Below are 19,208 nucleotides of genomic sequence, written 5' to 3' on the forward strand. Positions count from 1 at the left end.
CAACTTCGGTCAGAAGACTCTCGGGATTTTGTAAAATGTACGTAAGAAAAGCAAATTATGACAGTATGTTTAAATTCACCATATATAGGCCATATCTCTGTTGGAATTATTAAGGAGCCTTCAATTCTAAAAAGGATTGTATGTGTGTTCATAAACACATTATACAATTGCTTTGATGCTATTTGCTGTAAGATAGTTTCTTACTCTCACATTTCTTTGAACACCAGTTTCTCCTCTCTGTTTCTGTATTTGTGTAACTGAAGTTGCAGGGTTGCAGCAAACTTCAAATCCTGTGTCCATCAAATACTTTATTGGCAAATAGTCTATTTTGTTTGTAATACTGTAAGTGACTCAGTTTCAGCTCTCCAGATCTGATGAAAACGTGTGCTAATCCTAGCCCATGGAGAAGCAACACTGCAGAACCAGTTACTAGAGTAACAGAATAGTAAGTTTCCAACTTCTAAGGACAGCTGTGTTTTGGTTTGGTTTTGGGGGTTTCATTTTAGTACTGGTTTGGTTATGGAAAGCTTACAGGAACAAAAGGGAAGGTTTGGATGGAAAGAACAAGTTGACTGACAGAGTTCCAGGCACTAGGAACAAAATGGAAGATACACAGTTTATTTTTTCCTTACACCCTTACACTTGAATAGTCTGTCTTTCTAGCAGTCACGGTACAGCTTGGACCTGGAAGCAGCCCAGTACTGCCCACCAGCACCATGGTGCTCTGCCCAGTGCCGTATCGGCAACACCCAACCTTACAGGTCCCACCTCTTTTCTGTGCTGGCAAAACTCTCCTTGCAGTCATAGGTTGAGTACGGACTACAGAGTTTGGACTGACTTAATTTTCTCTTGATTTAGTTTAAATAAAAACACCTTCCTGCTCCCAAGCATTTTCAGTTACCTTTTCCCACCCAAAAGAAACAGGTCAAATACATGATGTCAGCTGATTAGCTGCATGTCATTAAATGCAAACCTCCAACACACATCGGCTTTAGCGTTGGTCTAAGGCACCAGGGAATGAACTGGGCATGCCCTCAAAGCCAAAATGAAGCTGTTTCAGGGATGACTAAAAAGGGCCTGTAGCCCATACACAGAGCATCTCCTACTTATTTATTAATAGGTACATCACATTCCAGTGCATTTTAGCAGATTCCTACTGCATTAGGGTACTAAAATAGCAGTGATAAGGTACTAAAAATAGCAGTGCTTTGCAGTAGGCATGTAATGAAGCCAGCAGCACGCTAAATATGCAGTGTTTCAAACAGTATCTGAAAGGCTACTGCGACAGGGGCTGCTGCAGCACCGAGTGTCATTCTGCAGTGCAGCACAGTGGAACTTCTGGAAGAAGATGCTCTTCCTACACCAGTTATCACACTTGGACTTTTTGAAATTCCATGGCAGATTCTGGTTGGAACGTTTCCATTTCTCTTGCTATAATTCCTTCAACAAGCCTTAAGGAGCCTGACGTTTCTCGGAGGTTTTTCTCTCAGGACATATAACCAGCCTGTGCTCTCAGCAATAAAGGGCATCACTTTCAGAATGAGATATTGGTATAGCAAATCCCAGACTGCAATTTGCAGTCTTGGTAAGTGATACACAGAACGATATTAAAAAAAGGAAGGTTTCCAGGTACTGATTCAAAGTGTTGTGCTGGAAAGGGTGTATTGTCAACAGTAGCACATCGATCCAAAAGCAAGAACAGCACAAACCATCTAGAAAGCTGGTGTTAAAGGTTATCAAATCACAGTGGTAAAGTTTCTGTATAAGGCCAAAATCAGCATCCTGCCCTAGTGCCCATCTAACAGCAGGGCCCCGTTGCAAACTACTTCCACCCCTCTGCCTCACATTGCAGCTAACCTGCTTCCACGCACGCAGTACTCTTCAACCAGTGCAGACATTCATCCTTCACGATTCACACATCTGGTCTTCCACTCCATCTCAAAGTTACAGCAACCCATAGTTCATAGCACACAAGTTCACACTTTCCTAACACAAAAAGGAATGGGGAGATGCATCGTACGCAGTTGTCAGCCCCCACCCCCAAGCCCAAAGCCCCCCCTCCACCCAAATGTTGTCACAGCTTGCAGTCAGCTAGCCACCAAGCAACAGCAACAGTTTACATGGTATAGAGTAATCATATTATCACAGCCAGGTATGTTTGACCACTAATGTTAGGCATTTCACATCTTTTGTGTGTGCCTGGATGTCAAAAGATGAAGAACAGTGGAGCTGGCACGCTCAGACTGTTGCTCACCTCTTCATGCTTTTCTGAACTTGGGGGAGGCAGTGAACAGGAATGATGCTTGACTGACTTTATAAAAGTTCTTAAGAACTATGATCTGGAATGTAGTGACACAAGTCGAGGCAGACTGAAAAAAACACTGTGTCTGCGTGGCTGGGTTCGGACAAAATGGCCTTTATTGTTTATACAAACTATTTATATATCTTAGACAGTGCGGGTGTCAGACCCTGACAGGTTTTTGTGTCCTTCTTCTGGCTTGCTATTTGCTGTTGCTGTAGGTGCCCGTGTGCTGCGGTTCTAAGTTCTGGTTCTTCTCATCCTGTTTACATACCTGACAATTTGTGGCTGTCTTAAAGGTACACGGCTAAGTCTTTGAGGTCAACTAAATTATCTGCAGACCCGCTGCAGACCCCAACACTGGAAGGCTCATACAGCCTCTAAAATAATATTTTTTGCCTTTATGCTCTTGATAGCTCTCTATTCATCCCTATCAATGAAGAGCATAAAGGCAATTTATCTTACAGGCAGAGGATGATACAAAAGCCATGAAACATGATCACTTCCAAAGGGATGTACTACTCTTTCCAAATGCAGTTATGAGCTACTAATGCAATACTTACACATCTGACAGAAGAAAAGAAAGTTTTTCAATAAAAGAAGCAGGATTTCTGTGTTTTATTATCACCTACTGAATTACTACAGTCCTTAGAAACTATAAATTACCCCAGGTAAAAATGATCAAAGGGAATCTGATTTGTTAAGAGTGAATTAACTTACATAATACTTGGCTACCATCTCTCACTTCGCCATAACAGCACGGTAAATGCCCGTTTCTAATGAATTCAGTGCAATGCAATGACCAAGGTCTAGCACTTTCTTCCATCAAAAGATTCTGAAGTATACTTTAAACTAATAAACTCAGCATTGCCACACTTGAACAAAGCAACTATTGTAAGGCCCATTATAAAATTAGCTGAGTGAAGAGCAGAGTATTTTAGTGTCTTACTGCATGCCTCACGTCACCTGAGAAATGGCGCTATAAAGCAGTCTCCAGCTTTCCCAGGCTCACACCATCGGTGTACAGCTGTCATCTTTCCATCCTCTTTGGAGATTAAGCAACAGAATAAACATCACAACTCTAAGGATCTTTAACAGATCAAAGGATCTTCTTGCTGTTACAAATTAAACTTGGGATGGATGAAATAAGACCTTCTAATTAACATCATAAATATCCCATTGTAGACACCGGCCCCTCTTCTCTGCATCCCAATAAACTCTTTAATAATGTATCTACCCCAAATCTCCCCTGGCTAGAGGAGAATTTAACTGGGCACACCAAAACAAACCAAAAAGCACCTCATGTTTGTTCCTGGTTAATATATACCATCTCCTAACACCTGTCGATATATTGTGTATTACAGTCCATTCAGAAATACTGATCCCTTAGCTTGAGGCTGATATGTAACACAGGTTCGGATGACCTACAGCACAGTTCAGACAAGTCTAGTCCTTACTAGATACCTAGCCTTGACAAGGCCAGGCAGGATGACTGGGATGCATGAGTTGAATACGTGTGAAGAAAACACTGAGCTAACAGAAAGAAAAGTATTAAGACTTATTAAAGGAGTCACAGTAAAATGAGTATCCCCTTAAAACTGAACAAAGCAGAGGAACAATTGTGGAAAAGGTCACCTCACCACAGTAAGACACAAATCTGATGAAAACAGGTGATTATAAATTTGTTTAATGTTTACTTTTCATGGACCAATGCATTTGAACTTCTAAATCCAGTAATTTGAATCAACCCTTTAAAATATTACACTTCAGTAAAAATTAAAGGGTTTTTTTAGGTTTTGTCTTTAAAAAGTTTTGTGGGGAGAAAAACAGGAACAGCACAGCCTTCCCCAGGTTTGATACTAAAGCAGCACACCTAACAAAAGACTAGTACTACCACATGTTTGCCTGTTGCCTTAAAACAAGTAGGCAGAACAAACCATGCACACAAAAAACCTTGATTTTAAGACCGTCACTTTTTAACTCAGTTTTCAGTCCCCTCCTCTAAAAATAATTTATTTTTAATGAGTAATTACTTAAGGAAATTAGGTAGTACATAATACAAATAGGTAATATATTATTTTGAACTATTGCTAAGACATCTCAATATATTTCTCAAATCTGTTTTTCCCTGCATTCACATTCAGAGGAGTAGCACAGTGAAATGCAGTTATACAGACCACACATGGGCTGATCAGTAGCAGCTGACCCAGCCACAATCCTCATCAGACATGACTGCTCTCAAAATTCACAGGATCCCTACTGAGCTAGGGGAGGTCCGTTGGGAAGCACATCTCAAACTTTTACCCCTTAATCATCGCTGTTTATCTATATTCTTACACATTACACAAAGCAATAGAGAAGCTTAAGCACTGAAAACAGTGACTTTTAATATGAAAATCTCCATGATGATAAATTGACATATACCATTAATGTCAGAAGCTCTGCATGAACTCCAGATCCTATGTAAAAAAGAAAACCAAACAAAACCCCCCCCCAAACTCCACCCCACCCCCCACCAACAAGGAATTTTGACATACACTTCTATACAGCCACATTTACTAACTCACTGGAAGTGACAAGCTCTCCTTGGTGGAACTATGGTGGTTCTCTCTGGAGAAGAAAATCCCCTGCTCAGCCAGGGGACTGGGAAACCTTTTTTGCAACTGAGCTGTGATGATACAGTCAATTACTTAACCCCTTAGCACCCTTCCTGCAATGTTCTTGTCAGTATCAGGCAACAAACTTAGTCACAAAGCATTTGACTCTCTGGGGCAGAGGTAGTGGTTTTTTTTTTTAAAAAAAAAAAGCTTCACACTCCTTTTTGCTGTATGTCATTCAAATTTAGTGGAAGTGAGTTTATGAGACCATTGGAACTTTGGGACATTGTTGATTTACAACAATAACAACATCATAGCATCTGACATTTCTTTACTTGTACCATTTCATAGTTGCTTCATTAATGCAAAAATATACTCCATCAACACGGAACAAGTCTGGTTAACTGTTTACTAAACTGAGAATACATACTTTATTACCAGAAGTATCTAATTTAGAGAAGAGAAATAATATTTTTGCTCCTACAGTGCTTAGGTTCCCCAAGTATATCTGAACCCAAACTGTGCTAGACACTCTATAGAACAGATTAGTCATAGCTCCTGTACTAGGGGAAAAATACCAGAAAGGATCTGCTGAAACACCACCTAAACAGTGCATGTCACATTCTCTCTTGATGTTTCCAGAGCAGATCACTCATTCCTTATGAAAATCATGTATTTATGATGTACCATTTTCTAAGTGGCCCATGACTTACTCATCAACACAGCAGTAGTTCTGAATCTTTGCACTAAGAACAGTTTTATTGAGTAGAGCAACAACTACTTTTAAGAAAGCTACTTGACTGGCAGCCTCATTAATGACATCAAGGACTGAATGAAAGGAAGATTAAATTATTCTTTTCCCATTGCTGGTAAGTCTTTCAGGTCAAAAAAGACAAATGTAACCTTTTCAATGGGAGAACAATAATTTTATTAACAAGATTAGTATGGAGCATACTTTGTACACCAAAAATCCCTAATCTTGTGTCAAAGTTGGCACTGTATTTCCAGAAGAAAATATATAAACAGCTAATTTTTGCTGTCCTTGTTCTCCTGTATAAAGCTTAACACTCCAAGTGTCACTAATTAAAAAAAACCCAAATAATTGAAAAATAAAGTTCACAGATAGCTCCTCAACTGTAGTATTTACTTTAACACTTCAGTTCTGTATTGTTTGAGTTGTGTCTCCTCAAATAAGGGGGAAAGGAGCTGCTCCATGTATTGTCAGACAAGTTTATTATGCTGTTTTATATTGAAAAGAATACAGAAGAAATCCCCATATTAATGTGCTCAGATCCAGCAATAGGACTTGCCTACAAATGAAACACTCTTGAATTTGAAATAAACACTGCATGCAAAGACATTTTTTAAAAGTTTTAAATTGAACACAATTGAAAGTGTATTTCTCGTACATAAAAAAATTTCCCTTTTGTACAGTGTTTTTATTATTTTAATTATACTTTTCAACATATAAAAATAAACCTAACATACAGGCTGAAAACTCTTTTTCTGTTTACATATTAGCAAATAAAATTAAGTTTTAGATTCTCTTTAGGTAATAATGGTACCTACAAACTTCAACTGTCCACACTCCAATCTCTGGTGAAAAAAAAACATCTCCCTGAACTAACTGCCTACTGATTTACATTATTTCAGCCATTTACAGATCCCAGCATTTGTGCCACTAAGCCCAATTCTCACTTCTAAAATTATGACAACACCAAAGGCATAACAGACTGCTACAAAACTGAAAGTACCACCAAGTGGCAGGCAGGAAGCATAATACGCTCCAGTTTGCAAGTCCTTGTTCAGAATTCATGTCCTTAAGATTTTTTGTTTTACCATTATAATGCAATTTTCATGCTAACATTTACAAAATTCAAGCTGGTTTTTATCTTTTTTTTTTCCTCAAGTGAATGGCTACCAAAATTGAAATACATGAACTCTAACTTTGTTTCATTACAAACTAAGAAAAAGACAGTGATGCAGAGATGCTTCAGACCTAAAAGTTGAAGATACATACATCATTATGGCATCACTGCTTGCAACGGTCACACACATGAATGAAAAAGGTAAGGCAGCTATAAGGACAGGTATGAAGTATACAGTAACTTGTATCATACAAAGCAGCCTTTACTAAGGAAGAGATAGCTTTTGACCAAAAGAAAATCACAGAAATCCCTAAATCTGCTAACTTACAAAGTATCAGTACGAGCTAAGGGGAACATAGAGAAACTACCATGTAACAAACAGAGTTGCAGTGTTTCAAAGTAATTTCAGGTATTGCCTTAGAGGTAACTGGGCCAGAGAACACTAGCAAGCAATGCAAAGCATGCTAAACTACAGAATTTACCTACTTTCCAGAAGAATAAACACACTCAAGCGGCCACAGCTCATTTCAGAAACCAAGCTGTGCATCGGTTGCTGTTGTTAACCAGCTAATGTAAAGCTAGTTCAGGTGAACCTATCCGAAATCACCATCAAAAAAATGAGCAAGTGACTAACAAGTAAGCAGAAGCCACATCTCACCGATTTCTCAGGTATTCTTCAGATGTTTCTAGTTTCCAACTGAAGTGCTTTTTCCCTCTCTTATTTCTAATTCTGAAATATGAAAACCAGTATTTTTTTACATACCACACTATCACTGTTTGCAAACAAAATTTCACCCCTCACACCTGTGTAAACCTATTGACTTTGATGAACTGATGTCACAATCACCTCTGTTTTAAGCTTGGAATCCTGCTTCATCTGCTAGCAACTGTCTTCTGCTACCTTCTTTCAAAATCCAAAGAAAAATCCTATCTGTTATCCAGAAACAATGTTGTGAAATAACTGGTCACTAATGGAAGCTTGCACATACGTGCTTCACATGGTCTGAGCAAAGTGGCACTATATCATCACTTTTCTTAGCAATTACAAGTCACAACATTTTCAAACAAAAGCTGACTCAAAATTATATTTAAAACAATAGAGCAATCACAAACTACACTGTTCTCAAAACCTCCACTCAGCTGAATCTCATAAAGTGCAAACCCAAATAATCTGATGTGGCAGCTTAGCACGCAAACATGTTAACAATGAAGGCAATAGACATCCGGTGGAAGATGGACACATTTAACAGATGATGTACACAATCCTGTTGGAGGAAGCAGGAACTTCATTACTGTGCTACACCACCAGCTTAAAAATGAGCTACCCTCTGAAGAGACAGGGATTTTACAGAATAGTAGATCCCTAGGAGTGGCTTTTTAGGAAGAGGGGAACTGTAAAACACCTAATATGAATAGACAGAACTTAAGTACCTCCCAGACCTGCAAAAGCAAAACCAGAAAATACAGCATTTCTAAGAAAATAAGACTAAAGGTGGGGAGAAGTGTGTGTTTGACGGGTTTGTTGTTTGGGGTTTTTTTGCCTTCTTAAAAAAGAAACAAAACTTTTTGTAAGGGAACCATTAATTTACACACAACATAACAAGGTGCTGCATATGGATTTACACTTGTGATAAGTTAGCCGGCACGGCTGCCATCCTTACCTAAATCTCCAAAGGCATGTTTCTTAGCTAACTGTACACAACCCTTTACATATTCAGTAACTGACATAATAGAGCCATGCAATTTCAGGAAAACAGAACTCCAGAAATCAAACTAGTTTCAGCTGAAACACGATACACTGCAAGAATTCTAACTCCTCTCAAAGGAGAAACTAAAGTTTTTCAAAGAAATAATACATGTATATTTTCACTGGTATCCACATTTCAAATCAAAGAAGCTGCGTGAATAAGACCAAATCAACTAAAAATATTCCTTTAATAAGTATGTACCAGCAGAAACTTCCCTCTAAAATACTTAATTTTATTAGTGAAATGGTACCAAAGATAACAAGTATACAAACAATCTCTTTGCTCTATGCTACTTACACATCATAAATAAGACAGCTGTTGTTGCGAGACACAATCCTTCACAGTCTTCCTGTAAGCATACAGATTTGTCATTCTTTTATCAGAATAAGCTGTTTACCAGCCCACAGCATGTGGCTTAAACATCACAAAAATGACTGTCTATACTTTACATGGTAAAGCATTTCCTATAGTCTTAAATGTACACAGTGGCAAGAACATTAAATCCTATTGAAAATGAAGAGTAATTAAGCAGCTTCACAATCAAACTGGGTTTCATTACCTTAGGAATTGGGCAAATTTTTCATCCCCTGTAACAGGCTTTTTTTTTTTTTTTTAAAGAATTAACTATGCAAAGGAAAAGAAAAACAAACTGAAAGCAAATAGCCAAACTGCTATTGTTTGCTTCTTTTTTTTTAACTCAAAGAAATAACTCTTCCCATGAGGTAAGGCAATTAAGTCATTTGATTGTATTAAGTTGTATTAAAAATAATCTACTCAATTTTAGGTATAAGTAAGTGTTAAACGTATGACTCTTAAGAAATATCATGTAACCAACTAAATTCATTCAGAGAACACAAGCCATGTTTTACCTTGACAAAAATATTTGCTTTGTCACTCTCTTCTTACATGCTTTCTCCCCAGAGAATGAAAAAAGAATCTCTACCATATAATTCCTGTGTAAATTAGAACTTTTTACCCCAAATTATTTATCCCCCCTTCTTTGCATACAATTCCTTTTATATCACCCAACAGGTATCAGAGATGATGATGAAGAGGTAACAATTAAGGCCATCCAAATGTAGATTAAATGTCTAAAGGGCTGTCTTTGATGTAGGTGATCAGAAATGCTTTGTATTCAGCTACTACTTTTGTACAGTAGTGGTCCCCAAATTGCATCTTTGCTTTTTCCTATAAATCTTTCCTAAAAATAAAAAGTAAAAATGGAACTTCAGTATTTTAACAAGTGAATCAAACAACTGTTCTGACAAATCACTTGCATTCTTGTCTACAGTATGTTGATGGCAAAATAGCAACAGAGGTCATGTAAGATCTAGCTGAAAATGAGTAATAGCACAGATATTTCTAGAAAATACCACATTTTAAGAAGGCACTAAAGCTTCTGCTTGTGCTCCCATATTCTTTTAAACAAATCAAAAAAACAATTGTTTTCATAACGGCACCTGTACTATTTGCAGCTGAACAGACACACTGCAGTACGGCTTAAAACCAAGATGTAAGTTCTGATAATATCATACAGATATGCTCACTTCTGGAAGGACGAAAGAAAACAACAAAACAAAACAGCCCTAAAATAACCCACTAAGCTAAACTATTATCCAAAACATGGCAATATTCCTTTTATGAACAGAAAAGTAGCATGCATTGTTCAAATACTTGAAAAGAAATATTAATTTTAGGGGTATTAGTAAGGATTTTTTTTAAATAATAAACCCCAAGAATCTCAAGCATTGAGCAAATAAAAAAAACATACTAGCCAGTGGGTATTTAACGCAAGAACCATAAAACTGTGTTTACGTTTAAGAACTTAACTTTCCTTTGAATTGTCATTTACAATGAACAAAAGTGTGTATATTTATGCACCATTTCCAAGCACATCAAACAGTACACATTGAAGATTTTTGTGGATTTTTAACCCACAATGTAAAACAATACAAAATTCATCAACAAGCAGTATTTGAAACAACCTTCAATGCATATCTTCAGCTTTTTTTGGGGTAGTACAGGTTTACATCTTTCAGTTTCTACTTAATTGTAACAGCTTATGGCAGAACTTAACACAAATCATTTTACAAATTAAGTACAGCCATCATGGAAATGCATGGGTTTTCAGAGATGAATAGTTCTGATGGCATCTGCCTTTTCATGGTATAACTACTGGTCCGTGCTCTCTCGCTTTACAGCAAGAAGACAACAAAGCTATCACAAGAATTGGAAGAGCTACTAGTATTATCAACATGTTCAGGTTGATTGCTTTGACATTTTCTTCCTCATTCTGGGAAATAAAAAGCTTTGGATTTCATTCCTTAGTTGAATCAGAGGTCCATTCTTTGCTTTAAACCACTTGCATTTTAATTGAGAGGTTTTCTTCATTTGGTTGACAGTTTCCATTCTGTTGTAGTTTGACTTCATCTGTCCTTTGTGTACCTCTGTTGTCTACTTCCTTGTCAGTTTCTGAATTCTGATCCTCTTTAGTGTGATCTTTGTCCTACCAAAGATAAAATCATTTTACAAAAAAATCATATTCTTAGCATTATAGGGTACGATTATCTTGGTCCATACCACTCTTCCCCAACTCTTCAACTTTACCCCTGTAGAGTCCAATTGTTGGAAGAAGGGTTCGCCGGAGTCAAGAAGACGCTCAATGTGAGTTATGCATCTTGCTCAACTTCATTAGTTTCTAACACTACTTGTATAGAACCCATACACATGCATATTCGTAAAGCAGAAATATAATTGGTTAGCAGTCTCTAAACGCGCACGGTTCTCACACCCCTAATTATCATGACTAAAATAAGCATTCCATCCATGTAGCTAATTGTGTTGCTGTGCTGCAGCCTTGTAGTTTGTTAGTCCCTATTTTCCCATACCGGTCCCTATCTTTCTTGGCCCTGCACCTGCTTTGCCAGCAGCTGTAGCTTGTTACAGCCACGGCCTGTTGGCACAACATAATTACTTGGCCTCAGGACTCAAGAATAGCTCAAGGCTACCTTTCTTGTTAACTTCAGCACAGCAACTTCAGTACAATTCTGATTACAGGCCTATTCTAATACCAGGCCTGGATTGTGCAGATCTTCAGAGATTCTAAGGCCATGCTTCTGCAGCCATTCTTCTGCATCCAATAGGCAGACCAGAACTAAAGCAACGAGGGAGAGGCTAAACTGCAGTGAAAGTTCATTTTAAAAATAATCTTTTCAGCTTGACAACTAAGCTGTCCCTGAACTCTGCTCCTTAGTTACACAATTTGCTGCCAGTAAAGTCCTAGCGTATGACACAGAACGGGAAAAAGAAACCAAAACAAAGTGTTTCCATAACCTATTCACACACCTATTTTGTATCCTATAGATACAAGAAAGTTTAAACACAGGGGCTTATCAAACTGGCCCACTAACACCAACTGGAAGTCTCCAACTGATAAAACCCAAATGGTAGTAATTTCATAAGGAAAATGGGAGAAAAAGAAAGGGAAGAGGAAAAAAAAAGAAAATAAGGGAGGTAATTTCAACAATGGCTCGACTAGCACCACTTCACTCTGCATATCACTTGGTCACACTGCTTACCTTCAAAGTACTGGTGCTTTTGTCAGATTTCTCCTTCCCCTCTTTTTCTTTACTACTTTTTTTCTTGGAGGTGGAGCGTTCTCTTTCTCTTCTTTCATTGTTTGTATCTCTGTCTCTTTTTTTTTCTTTCTTGTTTCTGTTTAAGACATTTTTTACTCAAATCAGAATTTGATCCAACAGCAACAACCTTCAAACCATTTAACTCCAAACTCAACTTTCATCTGTGGGTTTTCCAAAAAACCCAAAATATTAACAAAAAACCTGCATAAAGACAATGAGATTTTTGACTGAAGAGAGCTAAAAATGCATGTGTTCAAGTATGCAAGGTATTTGTGAAGAGAAAATCCAAACTAATCTCTATCTGATGAAGGGCTTTTATTGATTTGAAGTGAATTTGCATTGTTAACAGATTCGAAACTCTCCAGCTGAAAGCATACCAAGGCTCATATCCATGAAGGTTTTTGGTTTGGCTTGGTTTGGTTTTGGTTTAAGTTAAAAGTTAATTGTACTAAGCAGCTGAAACCATGTGAGATGATTAGCACAAAGGCAGCAAAACAATGAAGATGCTATTAATGATTCCTCCTTTACTGCTCATTAACTTTTATGTTTACATAAAACTGACCTTCTTGGAGAAGGAGTTCGTGAAGACTTTCTTTTTGTTGTTTTCGATGTTTTAGGAGACTTGGAGGGACTTCTACTCTTCCTTTTACGCCTTTCTCTACAGGACCAAGAAATTCAAGACCATCGAAGGATTAAAACAATAAACTCAGGAACTGGATAAAACCAGAAAGCTCTTAAAATGATCTGACACAACAACTAAGTATCGTTACTATCATTAATTTAACATTACGTATCACCAGCAATATATGAACTGTACAAAGCAGAAAAAAAATAAATTGTATGTTTCAGTTTTGTGGGGAAGAGGAGGCTGGAAGTGGGTAAAAAAAAAAGGTTGTACCCTTTCAGATTTTAGTGTTTTGTTTATCCTTACATGCTTGTACTTCTAGATGTTGCAACACACTGAAGAGCTCATATTATTTTACAAAACAACTGTTTTACACAGATATGTGGAGTTTGCTGAAGTTACTATTATGGAGTCTGATCCCAAATAGAACAAAACATTAAATAACTGGTTGCAAATGTATGAGGCACATGTTAAAATAAAGCAAAAAATGAGCCAGTAAAGCTTCATTCAACATAAATGTAGAACCTATCTCTGTCAAAGTCAGGTAATTTTCTCCTATCGCCTCTTCACAGAGCAGGAAAAGTGGACAGGAAGAATGGCCAAGGAAAAACAGGGAAGTTAAAAACTAATTCAGAGGGCACTTCAAGACATGGCATAAAAGCTACACTTAGGCATAACAGCTTTTGCAATTCACACCATTAGGTGTGAGTATCTCTATCTTCAATATTTAGAAAGACCAAGAAATCACCTGTTATTAAATAAATTACAAAAGGATATAGTAAGATATGCCTAGTATCACTATCTGGATTGATACTCTGCCCGTGACCTCCTGAAGCTGCATAGGACAAAATTTCTTAACTATTTTGCGGCTAGCTCTTAAGCGTGATTCAATCTTTGGTAAACAAAAATATAAAGTGGCCTCAGAATCACGCAGAAAATAACAGAATCACTGATCAGCTGCACACTAGTTAATATGCATCTCTTTTTTTAACATCTTCAAATTTATCACTACCTTTTTTCCAATGAGGATACTGGAAATTGATATATTATTCTGACAGTGCTCCCACTTGGCCTACAGTGAGCACATCCCTACTTTATTTTGCTTTCTAGCATACGTATCAGTGAGTAACCAAGTGCCTTAGTAATTGTGTTCAAACTAGAAACTGTTTATTCATAAAATCTGATTTTCAGTTTCTGCTTTTTGTCCTTCAAGTTGAAAAGCTACAACTGTGTCTGACAGTTTGTTCCCATCTCCATTACATTAGTCTATATAAAGTTTTTTGTGTACCTGATTTTTAATGCTCTTAAGTAATACTAATACAGCAAAAATTAAGAGGGAAAAAAAGGCTGAATACTTTGATAGTGATCCTGTATTTCTAATTCATACACGGAACTAACACTCCGTACCTATCTCCTCTGCTAGCCTGTAGATGCCCGTTGAAAAAGGAGCCACATCCTCCTCTTCCTCTGGTCTGTGTCTCTTCCTTCAGCTAGGAATCACAATAGCCATCTGATCTCCAGCACTTGCATGCTGTCTGTCAGTAAAGCAAGGTCAGTTGCCACCTAATTCTTAGAAGGTCCTGTATGTCCTATTCCACCTTCATCCCTTCTCCAAAAAGATGACTATTTGTCCAATATTTTACACTCATCAGGAAAAGGATCAGCAGTCCCAACTCAGTGCTGCACTGTAAAACTGGCAGCTGAAATGCCAGTTTGTTGGGTCATCTTCTCTAGAAAGGTCTGTAAGCACTTCAACTTGGCTAAGTCAGCCACCAAAGTAAACAGATACCCCTAACTGCAAGCTAATGGGGACACTGTAGCCCTAACTATTCACAACTGATTTTCAGAAAATAACACCATTACTGAGGTTGAAAGAGCCCTCTGGAGACCTAGTCCAACCTCAGCCTCCCCCACCTTAAAACAGCGCTAACTAGAGCGGATTACTCAGGGCCACATCCAGTCACATTTTTCATGTCTCCACAGATGGAAACTGCACAGTCTCTCAGGGTAAATGGTTCCAGTTTGCCCAGAAAAAACATAATTTAAACATTACAAAAAAGCCTTTATTTCCTGTATGTCACTAGATGCCTACTGCCTCTTAGTCTGTCACTGGCCCACAATGAGAAGTCCAGCTTTGTCTTCTTCACACTTTCCCATCAAGTATTCATACGCATTGATAAGATGCCCCCTCAGCCTTCTCATCTCCAGGCTAAACAGTTGCAGCTCCCTCAGGCTCTCCTTGTATGACAGATGCTCCAAGCCCTTCTGTCAGTTTTGTGGCCCTTCACTGGACTCACTCCAATATGTCTGTGTGTCTCTTGTAAAGGGGAGCCCAGATCTGGGCACAGGATTTCAGATGTTGCCTCACCAGTGACAAGGAGTGGGAAAGAATCACCTTCCTTGGCATGTTCACCAGACTGCCTAATGCAGCTCAACATACTGCTGGCCTCCTTGGCTGCAAGGAGCTCTACGTACTTTTCTGCCAGCCAGCCTTCCCACCAGAGAGTCCCCATGCTGTACTGCTGCAACAGAGTTATTCCTGCCCGTGCATGACTTGGTATTTCTCTTTGTTCAATTCCATGAGATGCCTGTCAGCTCATTTTCCTGTCTGTCAAGGTTTCTCTGAACAGCAGCACAGTCCTCTGGTGTACCAGCCTCTACTGCCAGTTCTGTGTTGTCTGCAAACTTGCCAAAGATGCACTCTGTCCCACTGTCTAGGACACTGAGGAAGATGTTCAATAGTACTGGCCCCAGTATTGATACTTTAAGGATAATGCTATATCTGAAGAAAGGATTGTAAATGCATGCGAAAACCTGCATTTCTCTCATCCTCCATCTTCAAAAGTACACTGTCCTTGTTTAGTAACATCTGTATAAAAAGAATTAACTTCATATCAAAGTAGGGTTTTGTACTGTGAGACCACTAGAAGAGATGCACTAATTTTCACTAGAATCCTTGCCCATGTACACAGCATTTGGGCCTTCCATGGCACTTTCTTATATAGCAAGATCCTTAAAGCAAAGCATAATTGTTGCAAACTAGAGTATGAATTTTTGGTAACATCCAAGTAACCACACTTTTTATTTGAAGAATTGGGTCTTCCACCAAGGTTCTTATATAAGGTACATATTGTCAAAATTTTAAATCTTTTTTCTCCACTTATCTAATTCAACACTCCTGAGGCCTACAGACAAAAAATGTTTTGTTTTCAGAGCTGGCAGAACTACCTCTACTCTGTGTAGGTCTTCAACCCATGAAATAATGTTAAAAATACATTACAACAGGAAGATGCATATGATTAAAGCAGCCGCAGTATTTTGCCCATAAATCACCAAAACAACATGGACATTTCACAAAACACAAACAGAATGTTCAGAAACGATTACATTCCTTTCTGCCTTGTATGAACCATGAACTCCCGAATTTTGAGGACTGTGAGAATTTTTCTTTTTTCCGGTATAATTATTATAGTACATAGAACCTTTCCCAATTCATGAAGCATTTCAGTCTCTCAAGGTAACAGATAAATTTGGTATTTAAATTTGACATGTGGTACTACTGAACTCCTTGTTTCCTGAGGTATTCAGAAAGGACTTTTTCCACCAAAGCTTCTGAACTTAAGCCAGCTGCAACGCTTTCAGAATGAACCTGAGTTTGTCCACTTACAGAGCTTATAATTAGTCTCACAGTCTCCCTTTGCTGAACTGGATTTAACCAGGCTTCCACACAGCGTAGCCTCCCTTGGATGCAAAAGTAACAGCTACATTAACTTGAACATTTTCCTGTTTACTGTCAGCATCATTAAGGAATGTTACTTTTTACTTACACCTGTCCATCTAATCAGCTAAACAAGGTATCCTTGCCTTCCATCTGAGATACATTCACCTTCTGAATGCCTAGCCAGCCAAGTGACATGCTTGCTTCCTGCTGTTCATCCATCCAGCTGAAGAGTGGCAAGTACTATCACCGAACTGTTCATAAGATCTACAAACCAACACTGCATAGTATGTAAGTAAGCAAGGAACTATGTAAAGAGGGACTCAGACTTTCATCTGGACAAAGATATGTGTGATGTTGCTTTATCAGAACTTTTGGATGCAGCCAGTGCAGGGAAACGGCACAAGAACCATCTACTTACTGTCCTCAAGGACTATACTATATGGTTATGTGAAAGGCAAGCACCAGCAGCCTAACAAGAAACCATGATCTATCAGGCATCATACAGAGTTCTTTGTAATAGATTTTACTTTTTAGAAAATCTACAGAAAAAAAACCCAACACATATTTAATTAGTGAGAGACATGGTGATATTGATATATAAAAACTAGGATGGTGCCTCACTTAACTGACAAGTCAAAAAAAGCATGAAAAGATTCTAAACAAACCTGCTGGAGCTACGAGATCTTCTTGAAGAGCTATAGCTTCTTGGGGGTGTCCTGGATCTCTTCTCTTTCTTCTTTTTATCATCTCTCTCTTTTTCTCTCTCCCTCTCCTTATCCCCATCTTTTTCCTTTTCTTTGTCTCTGTCCTTCTCTTTGTCCCCTCCTTTGTCCTTATCTCCCTCCTTGTCCTTTATCTTCTCTCTGTCCTTTTCTCCCTCTTTCTCAATACCTTCTTTTTCCTTGTTCTGGTCTACCTCTTCCCTGTCTTTTTCCTTCTCCTTATCTTTCTCCTTTTCCCTGTCCTTGTCTTTGTCCTTCTCCTTGTCCCTGTCCCTATCCTTGTCTTTGACTCTCTCTCGATCTTTGTTTCTCTCCTTATCTCTCTCCCTGTCTTTCTCCCTGTTTCTCTCTTTCTCTCGCTCTCTGTCCCTGTCTTTGTCTCGATCTCTCTCTTTCTCCTTGTCTCGGTCTCTCTCTTTCTCCTTTTCTTTGGCCTTTTCTTTTTCCTTGACCTTTTCTTTGTCTCTTTTCTTGTCCCTGTGAAAAGCCAAACACAAATCCATCATTTCACCTTTGAACTTTCCAATTAAAATTACAACTAACTCTTTTGCATACATTAATTGCTCAAGATAAAGTATGCATCTGCTGAAAAATTATATTCAAAATTTTAATCTTCCACCCCTGTTCACCCTGAGGGAAAGGTTATATAGCTAGGAAAAATTTGGAAACCAAATCGGAGAAGGGGAGGCTAAAATCTTCAGAGCGATGTTATTACACTTTGAAAGAGTAAGTCTCTTCACCCCACATTTATGTTATTGTACATACATAAATTCTCTATATTTTTTTTCAGGAGTAAGGCAAACTCTGCAATCATAAACCCACTCTTTACTACAGGTGTGTCCACATAAAATGGACTGCAGATTCACCACCCCCACATGAATAATGACAGCCAACTGACAGAAGCCTTTACAATGTTCCCTGACACAGATATCCTGGAACTGCTTGGAAGTCCAACAACAATTAATATACAGAAATAAAAAAACAAGGGTAAAATTTCACTAAACAAATCCCCTCAAAAGACAAATGTAAGTTCAAAACTCAATCAAGACAACACAATCATCTGTAATGTCATTAGGAATTCAAAACTTATTGAAAAATTGTTAATGCAGTATAAACAGAAGCAAGGATAACAAGTCAGCTTCTTTGGGACAGGCAGAATTATACATGTTCATAAAAAGAAGGGTGAGGAAAATTACAACTGATGTTCTAGTTGTTCAAGCCAAACAAAAACTGATTAGCTCACAGCTTTGGCTGGAAGATTACATTTTCATATAGAATTATTTGGAAGTGTGAGATTCCATCTTTTCTTTCGATTGTACAGACACGGGACTCCTAGACCTGCCTTTAAGACATAGGAAAATGAACAACTGTTCAGAGAGAGAAACAGGAGAAAGTACAGGAAAGGAAGTTGATTAGCAGGCCTTTACATGTACAAGAGAACCGAAGCTGCTGTGTCTACTGGTATTGGTACCCATTCCAGGATTTTTAAGGATTCTCAAAGAGACTCCTTCACACATGAAGAGTCCTAAAGCACAGCCCCTCCCTTTCTTCAATGGAAGAAGTGCTTGGCTGTATCCTCTCAACTGCTAATAAATAGTAGGCTGTTGCATGTTCTGTGACTGGACAACTTTAGTTCTCATCAGGTTTTGGCAAATAATTCTTTAGAAGTCTCAAAGAAGGAATATAAAATAAAGATGATGAAACAGCACGCAGTCCCTGCAATAGCAAAGAGTCTCACAATGACCCAAGAAGTGCCTTCCAGTCAATTTATCACAGAGATTTCATTGGACTTGCACTTTCCAGTAAGCAGGTATCTCAAGAAGCCACAGACAACAGCAACCAAGAATCAAAAGGATCCATCAACAAAGCCCAGCTAGCTATGTAGCCTATTCCTGTTTCCACTGAGGTCCACAGATCTCTATAGTTCTCTTTCCCACAAAACTTCCCCTCAAAACCAAGAGGCAACTGCACAACCTAAGTAGGAAGCTCC

General features: G+C 38.3%; 1 protein-coding gene across 5 annotated transcripts in view; it reads right to left on the reverse strand.

Annotated features, from left to right (window-relative positions):
- Nucleotides 1–6,112: 6,112 nt before the first annotated feature.
- SREK1 (splicing regulatory glutamic acid and lysine rich protein 1) overlaps nt 6,113–19,208 on the reverse strand; it is a 40,122-nt gene continuing 27,026 nt past the window's right edge. For 4 of the 5 annotated variants that reach the window (XM_056324374.1, XM_056324378.1, XM_056324376.1 and 1 more), the window contains 4 exons: nt 17,162–17,695; nt 12,713–12,808; nt 12,091–12,226; nt 6,113–11,018 (listed from right to left, as the gene is read on the reverse strand). In XM_056324374.1, the coding sequence (XP_056180349.1) occupies nt 10,866–11,018; nt 12,091–12,226; nt 12,713–12,808; nt 17,162–17,695 (919 nt within the window). In that variant the 3' untranslated portion in view covers nt 6,113–10,865. Of the gene's footprint in view, nt 11,019–12,090; nt 12,227–12,712; nt 14,311–17,161; nt 17,696–19,208 lie in introns of those variants that run through there. The other variant, XM_056324375.1, reaches the window with a different exon arrangement.

The sequence above is a fragment of the Falco biarmicus genome, chromosome Z (genome assembly GCF_023638135.1).
Source record: "Falco biarmicus isolate bFalBia1 chromosome Z, bFalBia1.pri, whole genome shotgun sequence".
NCBI lineage: Eukaryota > Metazoa > Chordata > Aves > Falconiformes > Falconidae > Falco > Falco biarmicus.